The sequence below is a fragment of the Protopterus annectens genome, chromosome 11.part0, assembly GCF_019279795.1.
Source record: "Protopterus annectens isolate FY-2018-M chromosome 11.part0, PAN1.0, whole genome shotgun sequence".
Classification (NCBI taxonomy): Eukaryota; Metazoa; Chordata; order Ceratodontiformes; family Protopteridae; genus Protopterus; species Protopterus annectens.
The window spans coordinates 1144026637-1144047030 of NC_056745.1; the positions used below are offsets into that span (position 1 = coordinate 1144026637).

The 20394-nt window shown below is 35.4% G+C and overlaps 1 protein-coding gene across 1 annotated transcript in view; it reads left to right on the forward strand.

The window, feature by feature from the left end:
* The window catches only part of LOC122815037 (gamma-secretase activating protein), a 1452063-nt gene that overhangs the window by 803257 nt on the left and 628412 nt on the right, over positions 1-20394 (forward strand). The window contains exon 13 of the mRNA XM_044087286.1: positions 2764-2795. Coding sequence (XP_043943221.1) covers positions 2764-2795 — 32 coding nt within the window. The remainder of the gene's footprint in view (positions 1-2763; positions 2796-20394) is intronic.

Consider the following 20394-nt stretch of genomic DNA (forward strand, 5'->3'; position numbering starts at 1 on the left):
GCTATGTTATGCACATGTCTATCCCACCATCTTTGTAAGTGTTTTCTTGCTGGATGCGACTTTCCCTTTACACATCTTAAGGACATACGATTGATGAACTGGAGAATCTGCAGATTGCCCTTAGGTGTGTGTGTGTGTGTGTGTGTGTGTGTGTGTGTGTGTGTGTGTGTGTATACATGCCCTTTGTTCTTTGGAGTTAGGAAAACAAGTAGAGGAATGGCCCAGTCCCACATGGGAATGCACTGGGTGAAGCAGTGTGTCTGTCTGACTGCTTCATATTGTTTGAATGCATCATTATATATGGTTTTCATATGGCATATGTTTGTTTATTGTGTACTGTGGGCTGCTTGTGCATTTTAAATGCTGCCCTTTTGATAGTATAGGTTTCAAAACCATGGTCTTGAATAGAGTGGATCACAGACCTTAACATTTAGAGTTTTGCATACTTTCTAGAGTCACACATACAGCAACATTTGTGTCAGCAAAATGTACTAAAAGCACTATGCCATCCTTCTGTAAGGGGAATAAAAATATCTCTATTAATTTTAATTGGGTGTTCTTTCCTGAATGGCAGACAGAAATGATGGGAACTCAATTGCATTGAAAATGGAGATAAAGCACTTTGTATTATCCTGTTTATCTATGTTTTAGCCATTTCTGCATTTTATGGATTATGATAATCCAATGAATTCTGTTTTATAGATTAAAACAAAACTGACTGTTGAAGATTTAATTTAGTTTGTAAGTAACTGGAGGTAGCAGAGTGGCTCAGACATGTATTTGGAGAATGCTGTAATGAAATTACTGCTGCTTAGAACGAAGGCATGCAGTAATTGCAGGACCCCAGTAGCATGATGGTTTACATACACTAGTATGCTGCATAAGCTATCCATGCAGTTTTTGATAACAAACATGTTTTTGTAATGGCTACTCTTGTAGTTGAATATATTCAAATGTGTTACTTAGCCAGAAGTTATTTGTTTAAAAACAATTATGGACAATTAATATCAATGAAACAGAACTTGCACTGCAACATTACATTTTTCTTAAGGAGTAAAGCCTATCATGCCTACTTTTATAATTTAAGTAACCTAAAGGTGGCTATAATGCGGGAGAAAGTAGCTTTCATCTTTGTAGGGACCATCCATGCATACATCAGTCCATCCATCCATCCACGACCCCTTTTTTCTATTATTGTACATGGGATCAGGGTTTCAGGCCAACAGGGACAATTATCCTTCTAGAAGATAGAAAATTTGCACTGTTAAACCTTTTGATACAGGTATTGTCGATGTGGTGCCCGCTGTTATTGTGTATTTGCATTGCAATTTATAGACATTGTGATATACATGTTTTAGGCCCTATAGGCATAGTGCTTTATCACATGTTGCTGAATATAGTATAATGTGAGTGCATTGACCAGTAGGTGGTTAACAATGTATGTCACCCTTTTACTTATGTGATAGTCATTTTATTAAGATGCTTCTGCTGTTATTGCAGTGTCTGTTTTTGCCCCATTTCAGATGTCTGAGTAAAGAGAATGTATTTTTAACAGACTCACTTCCAGCACTCGTACATTCATTCTTTATACATTTAAGACATATGCAGTAGTAAATGACTGCATATATTTAATTATCTGTGTTTTTCACATGAGTATGATAAATACAATGTGGATGCCAAAGCAGCTTTATCCTGAAGTTGGTGACTTAGTGGCATTGCAACTAAATTATGCAGCTAGTCAGTATGTAGGATGCGTGAAGTCCTTCCATTTAGTTTTAAACCAACAACTTCTAAATAGTCAGTAAAGAATGGAATTGTAGTATATGGGGAAATCATATCGACTGTGGTTGAGGGACACAACATCTAGATCATACTGAAGTAGCAACATTTGTTTGTTTGTTTGTGTCTTTCAGCTTTTCCCGGTTAGGGCTCGCCACAGCGGAACTCTGGTCCGCTAATGATTGGCAGTTGATTTTTACGTACCGGCTTGCCAGGCCTGACGCACAACCTTCAACGAAGGTACGCCCATTCACACATGTCTCCACGCAGAAGACGCTCTACCTGAGAATCGAACCGGACAGCGTCTTACTGTGAGGCGACAACGCTACCGCAGCACCAAGCAGCAACATTAAGCATCTTAATTTTACTTACAGGCAGCATTTGCATAGTTACTTTAGCACTTCATATGCACTATAAAGCTGGCAACAACTTTTTAATGCATGTGTAGTTAATAAGCATGTGTACTATTTAATATGTTTCAGAACTTAACATTCTTGCTGAGTTTGTGAATTGCATTTTATGCTTCAGAACTTCATATTGTAGCAGTTATCATGTATTTCATCATATTTGATTTATATATTTAATCTAATTTCTCTGGAACTTTTTTCAGATCTCTTCTGAGAATGGCCTGTGGCCTGTTGTACTTCCCTGTAAACAAACAAATAAATACATGTGTGAGACAGTCTGTTGTCTTAAAATAGTAAACTATTTCAAAACATCAGTAGAGCTTGCCAATAAACTCGATATTCACTAATGATAGACAAGAGAATCATATATTGTTTTCCGTATTGTGCATAAACTCTGAACAGTTTAATGAGGACATGGCAACTATTAAAATATGCTTGAAATTCTTTGAATTGTTATACATTACCTCACTTTAAAAAAATTTTTTTATCTTTGAAAAAAAATGTGGAAGTTATTTCAAATGATATGTTGTATGTAAGAGGAATATACTTTACTCTTTTTATATTTTTCTGATGTTAGGGTCCTGCTTACTCTGGATAAATGGGTGTCAGGTAAGATCTGAATACAGTATTTGCATGCTTAAATATATCTTCACTGGTTTTAAAATAAATTTTCTATCATTTTGGTGAAAGTGAAGGGTTTGGAAAAGAAGTTAAGTGAATGTAACAAAATCTTTCATACACATACAAACACAGAAAAAAAAACAGTCAAGCAGAATCATGAGGAAGTGAGTTGTTCATGTCTTACATTTTTCCATTAATCCTGTGATTAGTAAAATGAGAGGAAACTAAAACAATACTTGCCAGCTCAGGATACACTAAACAGAAGAAGCCCTGTGATTTCTTTATTGTCTGTATAGGTACCAGCTCCCTCTTGATTAATTCTACCATCTTTCACTATAATAGTGAACTGATGCATAAATACATAAGGGTGGGAGTAAATAAGGTGGTGAAAGTCCCTTTGCAAGTTTTATTGCAGATAGTATTACTGATCAAATGTTCATCATAAACTCCCCGTTTTTGGAATATTCCTAGTGGTGATGTGACTTTTGTGTGTTTTATTTTCCCACCAGTTTTCACTTGTGATGAAATCCCAAGGAATAGTGCGCATCATGACCCTTTTATTAATGTGGCTGAAACATCAGATGTTACAAGTAAAGAAAATGATCTACAAACAAAGACATTGTTAATGTTCATACTTTTAGTTAGTGAACTTTGTACACCATTACACAGCACACTTTATTGTAAAAATAGTTTGTAGAAGTCTAGTTATTAATATAAGATACTGTCAGTGTGAACAGACTACACTGATGGTTTGTTTTAATGGTGTTATTACCCATCTTTAAAATATGCAGATGTTGTGTCCACTTAGACTTACTTGTGGCAGAAATCCTTTTATGGATACATTCACTGCTAATTATTTTTGTGGTAAATTTTGCTTACAGTTTACATTCAGAGCAGGCTATATGCAAGAAAAGAAATTCATGTGGTGTTTAGTTGAAAATCTTTTCTTGTGACTGTTTGATTTTTGGATTTTGGGCACCTTATGCACATTTTCAAATATTTCCATGCTTGCATATTTTTCTTGACTGAGATGGAGCTAGTAATGCAATAAGAAATTCCTAATTAACCAGTAGACCTGTTTTGCTACATAAGCCACAATTTAAATAAGTGTGAAGGAACTGTCCATTAAAATTTTAAGTCCGCTCTGAAGGAATCGAAAGCAAGGTGCTCTGTGCTGGATCACAGTTGATAATGTTGTACTAGAAGACAGAGTACTCACAAAGCTATTACAAATATGATAGAGTGCTGCAACAGGCAATATCTGAAGACTGCCCTAAAGCTTGAGAATCCTCTGTTATCTTCAACAGGATGGAAACATCAAAAAGATCCATCCTCCTAAACAAATCTAACAGCAGTAAACCACCTACTAAAAAGCCAGCTCTTGATTTCTAATAACAATATACCTCCATCTCTAATAACTATGTACTAGTTCAAGTACATACATGTAGAGATGACCTATACAATTGCTGCACAGAATGGAAAACAATAATAATAAACTACCTCCTTCAAGGACATTTCCCTGTAACTATGATATAAAAAAAGAAAACATATATCTGACACTATAGCTGTTCAAATAATACTCTCCTGTTAACCAATTTACACCCAAACAAAAACACTTTTCCACTGGATGTCCAAATACAGGAAGTATTAGTAAATTAGGTGGTAACAGACTGGACCATGGCTGCAGATAATGGTTAAAACATGATGCAATCTTTACTACCTCCCATCTCCTAAAACTATCACTTATTTTATGACAACAGAACAGGTACCAGGCAAAGTTGGGTGTGTTATGCTAAACTTAAATTAAACTACTATCCCCTAAACATATCAGTAAAAGAAGCTCCTTCAATGATTTTGATCCCAATTAGCTACTGAAAGAAATACAGCTAAGAAAACACTTAGAAATATTTGGAGCATCTGTATACAACCCCCCCCCCCCAGCTCACTAACTGTTCTCCAAGATACACTTTACAAACCCGCTACTTAGAAATATTTGGAGCATCTGTATACAACCCCCCCCCCCCCAGCTCACTAACTGTTCTCCAACATACACTTTACAAACCCGCTCATCTTCTCAAACACCACAGACTTTTTGACTTTTTATACTTGGTGATATGAACTTGGACTGAAGCAGACAATTAAAAACAAAGCTAGCTACACTAGTTGCTAAATTTAACCTTATATAAGTTATTCAGGAAGGTACTAAGCCTAATGTATACACCTTAAAATGAACAGTTCTTGATGTACTACTAATTGTGTTCAAATTGTCTCAATCTTCCCAAATGTCTTACGTGATCATTGCCATAGTTATTCTGCATAGACCCTAAAATTCTACAACCTCCATCCTGTTTACACCTCGTTAAGGAGTGTCACAGAATCTTCAGAAGACAACCTACTATCCAGACTGAATTTAGTCACTTGGTCATCAGTATTTCACTCCACCAATCCCTAACTTGCTGACTACAGTGCAAGATAAACACGTCCTATTTCACATAAGATGGCTAAAAGGTCAGTTATCACCCAGGTTATCCTCTCACATGGATGAACAAATCAAAGATAAAGTTAGAAGGAAGGCTTAGGAAAGAAAAAAATCAACATACCACCAAAGAAAATAACTACCCTAATCTGAAAAGAATTACAGGAATTAATACCAATAAAGCTAAAGTTCTGCACTGCAGAAATTCATAAACAGCATCACCTAAGTAATCCAAACAGTTTTATAAAATTAGAAAAAAATATTTCTTCAGCCAAAATATTCCCTAAAAATAAATAAAACAACCACATAAACATCAGTATGCTAAATAACATTAGAGAAGATATTACAACTTTCTAGCTCCCTCTGCTACCGTGTGTACTAATTATTGCTCTCGTATCCCTGACACCCCATTTCATCAGTTGCTTTCTTATCCACCCTTTATTTTAAAACAGTTACCAAAATTGTTCAGTTCCAAGTCTTCATCTAATGCATCCTATTATATTAAAATTAGGCAGCAAAATATTGTGTAAGCCATTGACAGATATCTATGTTTTCCTCATTTGAAAAAAATCTAATCATAATTTTTCAAACACTCTTTAATCCATCCATTTCCTAAAATGTCCACAACAACGTGTCCTAATGATTACCACTTAATAGGCAAATTACATCCACTGTCAAAGATCCTTGAAAATTTAACAAGTTCTTGTACACATGCAAAATAAATTTTTGCAGAAATATCATATGGTTTTAGACCAATATATAGTACACTAACTGCCATACACTTCCTAACCAACAAAATGTTCACCAATACTGACACAAATCTTCTCACAAGTACCATTATTTGCAGTTCTTAAAAGAGCATTCAAAACTGTGAATCACCAGGTCCAACAACAATTACAAAACTGTGGCATGTGTACAACAACTGTAGCTGGTTTGCTGACTGTCTGACACAGAGAGTTTCAAATTCTCCACTTATCTTGTTAACCGATCCTGAGGGACAAAAACTACCCACTATTACCCAGTACAAATATGTAGGCCTTCTGTTGGATCAAATTCTAATATTCTTATCTCATGTTCAACTTCAAACGCAAGATCAATCTCAGATTAGACAGGCAATTGCTATTATTGTACTGTTGCCAAGGCTTGAGCAAGCTCTCCCAGTAACCTCCTTACTCTCATGAAACACAAGCATCATTTAAAAAATGAAAACAACATACTCAGATTCATACATGCAAGTCCTACAACAGAGCGCTACTGTGTAATCATTGGCCTTCAGGTTAAGTAAACAGCCAAACACTCTGTTAAACTGTAACAAAGCTCTGTTCTGTACCTGTATAACAGCTACTTGATGCAGGTCCTCAGAAACACTGTCATATCAGTTAAGCAGTTGCAGTTACCACTTAAATATAGACTGATAATGCTTTCAAGCTTAAAGGAGTGATTAGCATCTCTTTTACCGTGCTGATCATGCTTTCTAACAGATTGTGCCATCGCTGCTTCACATTTCTCCCTGCCCTTCTTATGGATTTGAAAAGATGTCATTAGCAAAACCATGAGAGGGCAGAGACAGTTTGGTAAAATGGAGAGGAGGATGTAAACAGTCTTGTTATGTGAGGAATAAGTGTCCAGCAATCATGTCTGGTTAAATGCAGTTGACTAAACTCACAGAAGCAATAGGAAGGAAGGAAGTAGCTATTATTATGTTTGTTGCAATTTGTCTAAGTGCTGATAAAATTGTAATTTATTGTTTAGACAGAGTAAGTCTTTCTTGGATAACTGCATGGCTGAAATGGACTGCAGCCAGATTTTTCAGTGGAAGAGTATGTCTTTTCTGTATACGTGTTAATCTTTGCATGCTGTTTAATATTAAGTAAAATATTTTACTGTTTCACTATAAAAATTGTGTCTGGTTATTGAACTCTTTAAGGATGTTACAGAAGATTATATGAAATAACAGCATTGACAAATACCGTGTGGAGAGAGAGAGAAAGGATAGTCAGAGCAACCAACATCTAAAGCAATGCTTTTGGCAAATTGTAAGAGTGCCTAATATTGAGAGCTTGAAATATTAGAAACATCAGCAGCAGGGTACAAGAGAAACAAGAATAATGTGAGTGGTAAAAAGTCTTTCGGCTTTTCCCGGCTAGGGTTCGCCACAGCGGAACTCCGGTCCACTCATGATTGGCAGTGGATTTTACTGTGCCGAGTTGCCAGCCCAACATCCAACCTTCAACGAAGGCACGCCCATTCACGCTCACACCTACCTGCATGTCTTTAATGTTACTCAACTGTGGGGAGGACATCCAGACTCCTCACAGAACGCGCTCCAGCCGAGAATCGAATGGGAGAACCACTTGCTGTGAGGCGACCATGCTAACCGCTGCACGACCACGGCTATAGTGTGTATTGGAGAAGTATTACTAACTACACCTGGGAATAACTGTGCAAGACTGTGAATCAGTAAAAGTGAAAATAAAATTAGTGACGGTGCATGTAAACTCACAAAGCACTGTGCACTCCTTGTTTGGGCATAGGGCATTTATGCTCATGTTCATTTATTCTTAAGTCAAAACCTTGACACTGGTGCTGTTTTTTGTCCAATATTTTCTGTCTGGTGCATAATATATAACAGTGGCTCTTCAGTGAATTGCATTGTATCAAATACTGCAGATCTCTGTCCGTACATCTTCACTTTCAGAGTCAAAAGTGAGGCCTGCTAGGGCTATAGAATTATCATACCTTCTAGTTAAGGATTCAGTAGGGCTGAATTAAGGATGAAAATTAAATTATGGAAATTACATTTTTTTCCAGGAAAGAAGTAGAGGGCACATAAATGACCCATCCATTTTGTGCTGATAAATGTTGTCAATTGTGCCAAAGTAAAGTGAATTCTATATTTTATATGCTCTGCAAAAGACACTCTGAAAGATTTTCTGCTTAAAGTGAATTCTATATTTTATATGCTCTGCAAAAGACACTGTGAAAGATTTTCTGCTTTTATAAGTACTTCATGTAGTTTTCTTTGGCTACATTGCTTACTTTCCCCTCTCAGGTGCTGCTTTTATATCTAGCTAGACTCCTACCAGCCTTAGCATAAAGTGGATTAGAGCAGGCTTCCTCTCCCCTTGCTGTCATAGAAACCCATAATCAGCATGCAGTGGGGCATAATGTTTTGTATTTTTGTTGGTAACTATTTGAAATATCAAGAACTGCTTCAGGGAGCCCTAAAATACAAAGACTGAATAGCCAAAAAAAACAGACTTTCATATGCTAAGTCCAAGATAGCCATTTTTCAAAATATTCCCCTTTCCCATAGGTGCGGTGATGTCTAAGAAGGTATTTATAAGTTGGGGGGGGGGCAGGAGAGCTCCCCCCAACAAAAAAAGCACATTGAGGTGAAAAGCAGTGTTCAGTATTCATTCTTCTGGATTTTCTGTCTTTTTGTTCCAGTGTGTCAGCACTTAGTGTTATGAGTGTTGACATTTCAGATGGCATCCATTTCTGACATTTCTAAAGATGGTGTCCATTGAACTGGAACCTTATGCAGATATCTTGGCTGAATTCATTGCAAGTCTTTCTTGTTTCCAAAAAAAAATGGTTAGCAGCAGTCCCATTATGAACTCATTTACTTTTATTTCCTCTGTACAGTAGAAGAAAGATTGCTTCCTGAACTTTGACGCAATTACTCTTGGAAAACCGTCTATCAGAAATGTTTTTCTTCTGCAATATTAATAAGGGATCACCCCACTGAGATGCTGTCATATCATCCCCTCAGTTCTTCTAACCTCTGCTTTCATTAAATCGGCTCATTTGCATGTCACTGTATCATAACAGTACATCTTTTGTTATTTTCAGTGGCTTTTATTGAAAAATGCACAAATCTTTGTTCTCATAATGGCCCTCTGAATACAAATATTGCCCAGAGTAATGTAAAGTGATATTTTCTACTTCTTGAGCTTGTTAACAACTTTCTGGACTTGCTGTTTCATCAGTGCAGTCATACACTAGAAAAAAAAACACAACCTCTCTATACCTCAGGTAAAGATGAAATTAGTGGAAAACATAAAAAATAAAAAAAAAACACTGACCTGACAAAAGAAAAAGAGAAAAGATACTGTTTATATCATACCACTGACTTTATAAAAACGTGCATCTCAAACTTCTTTCTTTTCTTTTTCTGGTAGAAGCAGATGTCCAAGTCCAGGGAAGGTATTTCTATAAGGGACTAAAAGAGCACTACTAGCCTTTCCTCAGGTCATTAACACCTCATTCCTCAAATGATTTATAGACTCCATTTCTTTTTAGTGTGGTAACCTTAAAAACATTAAATTTGTTGTGAATAACTAATAGACTCTCCTTTCTAGGACTCATAAGTATTGGGGAAGGCATTTTAGTATTTTTTAACATCTGATCTGCTGATAGGGACCTTGCCAACACCTTTCAAGGTCAGGGTTTCCCAGCCTCCAAGAATGCTTGCTGCCAAAATGCTCAGTGAAGGAAAAATGTATTGAGTAAGCACTATCATTGTGAAAAACATATGAACATCTGTCAGTGCAACTGTTCTGTTAAGTAAGTCTTTTGGCCTGTCCAGCTGTCAGCCATTAAACCCTGTCATTAGTCTGAGACTGTTCATTCACTATTATGGCAACATCGTCACTGACGTAGGCAGTAGATGACTGGAGAGAGCAATAACCCAGGCAGGCATGAAGTTGACTTAGTGCCATAGCTGCCTAAGGACTATCAACCTTCCTTGACTCAAACCCTTCAGCATAGTGTCTGGACTAGTAGCCAAGAGAATCTCCAGGGGAGGGCTACTGTCACCACAGCTCATCTCCCTGCCTCAGTCTCCACTGCTGCCACTTCTGTGGCCTGCCAAGGGCTAAGTCTGAACCCTCACTAAGTTGAATTAGTGGAGCATTTATAACGAGCCTTAACCCCAGCTTCTGTCGGTTTATGTGAGTACTCCATTCACGTCATGCTTCTCTTATGCTCCTGCCTGCATGCATCCACATATATGCAGAGACAGCTACCATTCCTGGAATCAGATCCTTTAAAACTTTTACTCACTGAATTCGACTGAAGTCGTCTTTTGTTAAAGTGATTTTATCACATAGCTCTTTACAGCATTGATAAATAAAAAGAAATATATATATATAGTCAGATTAGCAGGAAAACACAAAACAAAGTATCTGAGAAATGCCAAAAACTGATGGTCACAAATAAACATGAAAAGCAGAACTTGAAGTAAATTAGTAATGAACATTACATGTAAGCCCTATAAATAAACATTTCATTTAACACGGCACAAAACAATTGCGTAACAGAACCACAGGTAGGTTATGTGGTGTCCTCATACTGACACCTCTCAAGTTAGTGTTAAGAAGCAGAGAAAAAAAGTCTTCCTTGAGTAAAAAAAAAAAAATCTGCAACTGTAACAAACAATTTGTTACTGTTATTACTATAGCAATAACCCACGCCTGGGTGTGGGTAATGCTAAATTTACCCACGGTTGGCGTGGTTTGGTCCCGAGGCCCGAGGACCAAACAAAGCCAACCGTGGGTAAATTTAGCATTACCCACACCAGAAGTGGTTATTGCTATTATATGACATTATTTAAGAAAAGAAACTATTACTTTTCTTAAATAATGGCATAGTATAATGCCTGTTTGCTGCCCTTCCGCAGATGTCTGGCATCCGGCAGTTCTGATGTACTGCGCCTGCGCGTACATCAGAGCTGAAAAAAGCGGAGAAAGCAAGATCTCCGTTGCTTTTTAGTCTCGCTATGTTAAATGAGTTTAACATAGCGAGACAGTTTTAAAATAAGTAACGGAGATGTCCGTTGCTTATTTTAAAACTGTCTCGCCATGTTAAACTCATTTAACATAGCGAGACATAAAGCAACGGAGATCTTGCTTTCTCCGTTGCTTTAAACATTGTCTCGCTATGTTAAATGGGTTTAACATAGCGAGACAGCTTTAAAATAAGCAACGGAGATCTCCGTTGCTTATTTTAAAGCTGTCTCGCTATGTTAAACCCATTTAACATAGCGAGACATGTTTAAATCGAGTTATACTAATGGAAAAAAGTCCGGGCGACCGGACCTTTTTCCATTAGTATAACTCGATTTACAACGGGCACGCTGGCCAATCAGCGTGCACGTTTTGGGGGGATCATGGTATAATATACAATGAGCACTTTACCAGCAATCACAAACTCATTTGGGGGGTTGGCTTAATGGTTAAAATGTTTACCTTACAGACACCAACATACATGGTTTAATTCTCATGTTTGAAGGAAATTGGCTGTTGGCTAGGTTTGAAATGGTCCAAAATGGCAGCTAGCTTAGTACTTGCATAGGAACCATAGGAGCCTGTGTTTATTTTGCAGATGTGCAAAAGATCCATCAGGGCTGGATATGTGTGCCCCTACATGCCAGGCATATATTGCCTCTCAGTAACCTGTAGAAGACTGCGTATAGAGATAAGCCTTTAAGGCAAACTGTGTAGCACACTGTGTTAACACCCTGGATTTTTATAGTGTAGTGAGAAACCTCTGTAGACGTTCCAGCTGTGGGGGATGGGGTTAGTATGATAGTTAAGGTGTTTACCTCACAGACACAAGATATGGGTTTTGATTCTTACCTTTGAAGACACATTTGTGAGGCTTAAAATGGCCTGCAAGGGCAGCTAGCCTAGTACCGACCTATGAACCAGTATTGACATTCCTACATAAAACTGCAGTGCCCTTGTGGCTTCATAAATCAGCTCCAATACTTCACTCATACACCACCAGTACCTGCCGATCCTAGGATGAGGGGTATCATATCCTGGGATAGCCCTACCAAAAACTGTGAAATCCCCTGTGGACCTGCTTTTGTTACAGAAATGAATTATTGTTGTTAGGAGGACTATCCATTTGAGGCCCTTAATGATTAAAAGTAAGTATTAGATAGTTTGGAAATATTAATAAAACAACCTTTTAATACATTAAAAATTCCAGCCATTCATTTATGGAGTTTTTTAGACTCTGCATGTACACACTCAGACATTTTCTTTGAGATACTTCATTAGAGATACCTAGTGTGGGTATATCTAGCCATTTTTCTAATTTAAGCTTTGAGTGTGCCAGTAGGTTAAGACTGTTGATGAGGGGCACTAGTAAATGTTGGCTTCAGTAATTGTAGCCATGGCCCAGAGAACTGTCCACTTATAGAATGAGTCTTCCCAGCTTGTCCACATAAAATGGTCAGGATTTTTTTAGAATTCTAAACAGAGCATTTAGCCCACATTTACGAGGCTTAAGAGCTTATAAGCACCATGCATATTAGTTTCAATCAGCTTAATGTATCTGTGGGACCCTTTAGACTTGCTTGTATGTTTCAGTAGTCTTCTGTTACAGAAAATGGCTGTAAAGAACTTTGGTGTACAAAAGCGTTTTTGTTGTGCTCAAAAACAAGGATGTTGCTTGGGCTAAACAGATGTCAATAACAGAGAGTACTTTCTACAACTTAGAAACAATGCTAATATAAACATTCAGAGGTGCAAAGTCACATACTGCAGAGGAAAGCAATCTGAAGAGGTATCCAGTACAAAAAGTACTATGGAAAAAAATCTACAAAACTCTGGTCCACACTACAAACAGCAATGCTGTCATGCATGTGTATCCCCAACAGCTTATTCTCAAGCCACTTCTCCTTTATCATTCTTAACAAACTACCGATCCATTCTTCCCATGCTTCTGCCTAAAAAGAATTTCCTTAAAAGTTACAGAAAAATGTATTAAATCTCTTCCAAACAACGATTCTCTTAGAACTGTCAGTATTTCCCCTTGTTCTTCAAGATATGTAAAGACACAGTCTCATCAGGTCTACCCTTTCTTCATTATTTCTCTTTCTGACCATTTCCATCCGTCCATCCATCCGCAACCTCTTTTCCCATTTTTGCACATGGGGTTAGGGAGTCACTTCAACAATGAAAATCATCCAGAGCCAAGGTTCACACTGTGAAAAAAGTTATCATAATTCCAATAACAAAAGCAAGTTACCATCCTTACCCACTGTAGTGAGGCATGTTTTCATTCATGTCTGACAAAATTTCTTGAAAACACTGTCTAGTTCCAAACCACTGACTTTCTTTACAAATACATTTGCTTCTCCCAGCATCAACATGGCTTCACAAGAAGATGAACTACTTTTACAGCCCTGCTGAGTCTATTCTAAATTCAGCTAATAAAGTAATTTTATTGTGTGCCTCTTTATATATAACAAAAAATAGTAATTTATTAAATTCCCCATTGCAAAAACCATATGTCTTCAGTACATATTTAAAAATAAAACTAGGTCTTTGATATATTTACACACTTTGCAGGAACCACATCTAAAAGTACCATTCTCCATGGTGATATTCATATTTTGCTTATTATTATTATTATTATTATTATTATTATTATTATTATTATTATTACAGTTGCTATTATTATTAATGCTGCCATCTATCATTTCATAATATTGTTCTAAGTTAACCCCAGTGCCAGTAATAAATATTTTTTCCCCAATAATGTTAACCAGTTTTGAATTACCTTTCAGAATGTTGACAACCATCTTCTGTGAACTGTCATCTTCAAAATCAGCATATAATTAGAATTTCTCCTAGTTATCATCTCTTTACTTAACAGTAATCCCCTGAGTAGTAGACACTGGATCTCAAGCCAAGTGGCTTTGCTGCACTGCACTGTATTTCCATCTTGTGTCCTGGAGATACAGGATGTCCAGCCTCCTCCTTGCCATCATGTCATCTACTTCCAAGTTTTGTCCTGTCAGTTAATCTATACTGAGTGTAGCAATTCCTAGTTCATGTTTGACAGTTTGACTGTTTTTAGGCTTAGCTTTCCCTCAGTAGAACTATTCAAGGTAAGCTAAGCTGGACAGCTGGACATTTACCAGCACCTTATTGACCCAGGGCTGCTAGGCTTTATGTGAAGCACACACTGGCCAGTAGAAGCACATAGTCCCCTTCCATCTATATACCGGGTCCCTAGAGTAAGTTGAAGTTGGCCAGATCCTCAACCCACTTATCACTATCAAGTACCCATGCCCATTTTTGGTAACATCAGTGTGACCAAATCACCTAGAGCAAATATTATGCCACTGAGTGGCTAGCACTGATGCAGCATGCAGTCTGTGATCTGTTTTCTCCTACATAAAGGTTAATGTGCACCACAGTTGATGCCTAAAATTGTTGGTATATAGAACTTTTCCTCTTATAGGTATCACTTTGAATCTGTGCTGCTCCCCATGACGCCATTCAAATTTAGCTAAGTTTGAAGTAAAAACATCTAGTATGTATTTGGGAGGGTAAGAGAAACCCCACAGAGACACAGGAAAAACAAACTCCTATATAGAGTGCAAGGGAGGCAAAGGCATTAAGCAGTATGCCAACCTGTTTATTAATATGATGCTATTTGTAAATCAAGTTACCCTCTACTTTACTTCTTGCTTGCTTACTTAACTTCTTCGGACCCTTAATGTTTATCTCGCCCAGTTTCATTCAGTTAAATAGATCCCTGGAAAGCCTTGCAGATATGCACTGCTGTGCACTATAGTGCAGTGGCACATGCTAGATCAGAGCTAGTATGTGCCACTGAACTACAGTGCAGTGGCACATGCTAGATCTAGTCCTGAATCCCTGGTTTTGAGTTCTCAGCTGGTTTGCCCTCTTGTTGGTCTGCAGGAGCTGTAAGCTAATGGGGAGCTTCAGCCTAACAGGAGCTCACTTGCTGGTCAGCTGCCTCCTATACATTGACAAGGAGTTCTCTTTGTATCCATTACAAAGGGCCTTGCTATCAGATGCATTGCTGAGAGAGTAAAAAAGTAAAAACTATCAGACTTCTGTTGAACTCTGATATTACCTGCTTGTAGCTCATTCTCAGGTTTACAGTCAAAGTACTTTCCTCCTGCTTCTGCTGGCATCTGATTGGTCCTGCTGTGTTAGCTGTATGTACTGTTGTCTGTTTTCTTCTTTCTCTGGGTGCTTATATTTCTTAATTGATATACAATCTCTATAATCTTTGGTGCTGCCACATTTGCGGACCACTGCAGTTTTGGCCCTTTCATACTGATTTGCAAGTTTGTTCCACACAGAAAAATTGTTCCTTCTGCTGTGCCATTTTTATGGATCACCATTGTTCATGACACCAACCTTTTAGTTTTGTTAGAATTTTGTTGATACATGGTCCTGTTTTATTAAAGTCTGTCTATTTGAAATGTCAAGCTCTAGTTTTGTTTGGTATTGCTGCATAGTTAAAATTGATGCTAAGCCCTACTGCTTTTTAATCAGCGGCTCCCCAATACCTAGCCACATCTACATCTGAAATCCTTTCTCCCTCTGTATCTGAGATACTAAGTTCAAATATTCACTTTCTTGAGTGGATTCTTGTCTAACATGTTTTAGGCTGGCCCTTTACTGGATATTAAGAATTGCTACTGATCTTGAACATGACTGTAGTTGAGAAAGTCCAATTACATTTAATGTGCTAATGTATCCTATTTAAAGGTTCTCCTTTTTCCCTTTTTTACCACCATATAAGTATTTTCTGACATTTCTGCCTTTCTCCCACCTTGACTAAGGTTCTGTGTATAATCTTATGTGAACTGTGCTTAAATTTCCAGCCTCTAATGAGTTCCATCATGCTTCCTCTTCTTTGTTTACTCATGTATTCTATTCCTTTGATTCTTTCACTTATATCTATGGCTACTACCTTCGATTTTTTGTTGGGTATTCTAGAATGTTGATTTCACAGACATAGTTCTCATTATACAACATATATTTTATGTAGGTCACTTTTATTTCTTTTTTTTCAAAACAGGTTTATTGTTTTAACATATAAGAGAAATATCATAACAATTTTATACAAGTAATTAAAAATAGGTATTATTATAATATTCAACAAAACAACTAAAGTATTTACAAAGACATCCACTACAATCAGATCAATTAATTAAACTAAAATACCGTGCTATTGAAATTAGAATTTTTTTAACAAATTTTGTAAATTATCCCATACAATATAATATGATGTTTTTCTAGTTGTTCTCATTCTAATTGTGCTTATTTCCATATGGCACATTATATTCATAACATTTTAAATTCATTGAGCGAAGGAGGTGTATCTGAAATCCAATTTCTAGTTATTATTTTCCTGGCCACTGCTAGGATAGACCATAACAAGGGAAGCTTAATCTTTTTAACACATTGAGGTACAGGTGTGTTGAATAATATAAGAGACTTAGAAATAATGAAATTATCTGTAAAAGAGCCTGCAAAAATTCATTAATTGACTTCCAGTATTCTTTCAACTTCATACAGTCATAAAACATATGAGCCCAGTCAGCATTAATTTCTACATTACATCTCTTACATAGATTATCTTTATTATTTATTTTATTCATCATCAAAGGTGTATAAAAGATCTATGTAAAAATTTCCATGTATAAAGTCTCCAGACAATGGAAGATGTAGTTCTATAAGCAGATTCCAATATATATTGTTTATCTTGTTGAGTTGGTGGGTCCCCATTAATAGAGGTGAAATAATTCCAGTATGAATCTACACTGTAAAAAGTTTCTTGTCTGATAATTTTATGTATATATGAAAGTTTACCTTTATCAGAAACTTTATGCTGTAAATTTAATATCAAGTAATCAATCAGTTTTGGAATAGATTCTTTAACTGTTATAGACATTAGATCTATTCTATCAATGAGATGTTGTCTAAAGATCTGAACCTCTAACCAGCAAGTTTCTCTTAGATCAAATTCTTGTTTTAAGAAATCTAGATTTTTAACTTTATTATCAGATATCAGCTGATACCAGTACTTTAGATCATTATCTATAGCTAAGTGAGCTCCTTCAGAAGTAGATGACATAAGCATACCCTGAGTATACATTATAGGAATACAATAAAATTCCATTCCCTATACTTAGGGTGCATGAATATAAAGTTACGATAACTAATAATAATATTTAATGGGTAACAAACCATATGTTTAGGTGTAATAGGTGAAGTACAAAATTCCTTTAGCAACCACAACATGGAGTTATTTACAATCATATTTTTATGTATTAAGGAGATTTTCATGAAGTGCATACTAATTAGCTCCCAATAATCTTTCCATTTTGTGATATATGACTGATCTATTAATAAAGTAATAACTTTTATAATAGAAGAGATAATATATAAATTAAAGTCTGGAAAAGAAATACCCCCTTGAGACCAGCTATTAGTATGTTTCTTTAATGCAATCCTAGGTCTATTAGGTGCCCATAAGAAATTTAACATTAGTGCATTCAGTTTCTTGATAATTATTTTTGTAGGTGAAAGTATTATTGATTGTATTAAGTATAAAATCTTGGGGAATATTATCATTTTAATAATTGTAAGTCTCTCCTCCATAGTAAAAACATATTATTCCAGGTATTAAAAGATTTTGTATATTAAGAAAACAGGTATTATAGTTATTATATATAATAGATTTAATATCTTTAGATAGTATTATACCTAAATAAGTTATCTGACCTGAATTGGGTACATATTTAGTAAAATCACTAATGAGAATATTTTTCGTGTATATATAGGTAGTATTTTAGTTTTTTCTTCATTGAATATTAAACCAGAAATACTTTTAAAATTCATCATTTTATCAAATAAAGACTGCATAGAAGAATTAGATCCTGCAGATGTAATTAGAACATCATCTGCAAAAAGTTGAATTTTTGATGTTGTATTTTCGTCTATTTCAAAACTCTCTATGTCAGTACTTTTTCTAATCAAATTAGCCCAAGGCTCCATTACTAAAGTGAATAATAGTGGAGAAAGTGGACATCCTTGTTTTGTACCTTTAAGAATGGGTATTTTTTGTGAAACATATGTTCCTACCTTAATATAAGCCAGCGTTCCTTTGTATAAATGCTCAATTAAATTTACAAATGCATCAGAGAAGTTTGTGCATTTCAGTAAGGTAAACAGATAGTCCCAACTTACTGAATCAAATGCTGAACCTATATCAAGACTAATAAGTGTTAAATCTTTCTTTTTCCTATTTGCAAAATCAGTTAATGTTAAAGTTCTTCTTATATTATCAAAAGTATTTCTATTTACAATGAAGCCCGTCTGATCTATATCTATAATGCCGGGGATGATTGTCTTCAATCTATCAGCAAAAATACTCATAAACATTTTATAATCAACATTAAGTAATGAGATGGGTCGATATGAAGAACATCTAGTTGGATCTTTATTAGGTTTAAAATTGGTGAAATAAATGTATATTGCCAAGATGGGGGGGTTATTAACTCAGTTTGGGCCAAAATAAAAACCTTATGTATTAATGAATATGTAGTTTTAGAAAGGATTTTATATATCTCTGGTATAATACCATCATTACCCGGTGCTTTGTTTGATTTAAGCTTATTTATTTGTGTAATAACTTCTGTATATGAAATACTCTTGTCCAATAGTTTAATCTGTTGTTTATTAAGCTTTTTATTCATGTTTGTGGTTATAAACTCCTTTATTTTATCTTTAGGTTCTATGTTAATGTTGTTATGGTTAATCTTGTGAAAGTGATTTCTAAATTCATCCAGTATTTCTGGTATACTAGAAACATTCTTCTTTTTCCTTAGAGAAAAGATTTCTTTGATATGGTTTTGTTTATTCAATCTTTTGTTTTATTTTTAAGTCTATGTAAGTATTTGGGGCTTATTGAATAAGACAAAACTTATATTTCTCTAAAGTTATTTTAACTTTATGAGTTAAAATTTCTTTGTATTTCTCATTTAGTTTGTTTATTTCTTCAATAACTTTCTTGTCCATAATATTTTCTTTATTATTATGTTTATAAGAGTCTAATTTACTGTGAATATCTAACAATTCCTTATCCCAAGATTTCCTTTTATTATTATACCATCTGATACTTTGTCCATATAGATATGATTTTAAGGCATCCCAAACATAGACAATGGAGACTTCAGGAGTATTATTTATGTCTAGAAAATGTTGTACTTCTGAAAGTATATATTCTTTATAGTCTTTTAGCTGAGTTAAGTATGCTGGTATCCTTTTGATCTGAACATTATGAGTATTTTTATCATGAATTCAAAAACAATTGAGTTATGATCAGATATAGGACATGAAATGATTTTGGAATTAATTAAATCTGTTACCATCTGGTTAGAAATAAAGACCCTATCTATTTTTGAATAAGTTTTGTATCTGTTAGAAAAAAGGTGTATGGTAATGATTTTGAATCTATCTGATTATTAATATCATTCAAATGATAAGAATTAGCAAAATCATTTAAATGTTTTGCATTAGATGTAATTCTTCTTTTCCTTATAGTGGTAGTATCACTTTCATGTAGTATACAATTAAAATCACCAGCTAAAATAATATCCCTATAGAGAATGATATGATCTTATCAATATGATGTTTCACTGTATTAATACCAATTCCAGGTATCCAATATACATTAATTAAAGTGTAAGTCTTCCCATTAATTTGTATTGTAACCATACAAAACATTCCTTTGTCATCCTGATAAGACTTAATGGTTTTAGGAATGGGCATACTTTTATTCCATAAAATAGCCACTCCTCTTTTTTTCTGAGTATGCTCTGAACTAACCAATACTGTATACTTATTAGTGGCTAGTTTATCAATATCTTTTTTCAAGAGATGGGTTTCTTGCAGGAAGACTAGATTGGCCTTGTGTAAATTAATGTATCTTATTAGGCTTGCCCTTTTACACGGATTATTCAATCCATTAATGTTTAAAGAAATTCCTTTTAAAGATGTCATTTGGCATTTTTAAAACTCAAGAATCTTATGATCGAAATAACAAATAACAAGATAAATAATGTTACATCTCCTCTTTTAGGTGTACCTTTAAAGATAGCTGTATTTATTAAATCTCTTATGGGATTTTGTATAGGATTCAATTTTGTTTGTAGTGACAATGAGTGTACAAAATATATTGTGGATGTCAAAACTATATACATATAACAATGAACAAGTGAAAATAATGTAAGGATTAAACCTTGCATCCAGCCTGAGTTGA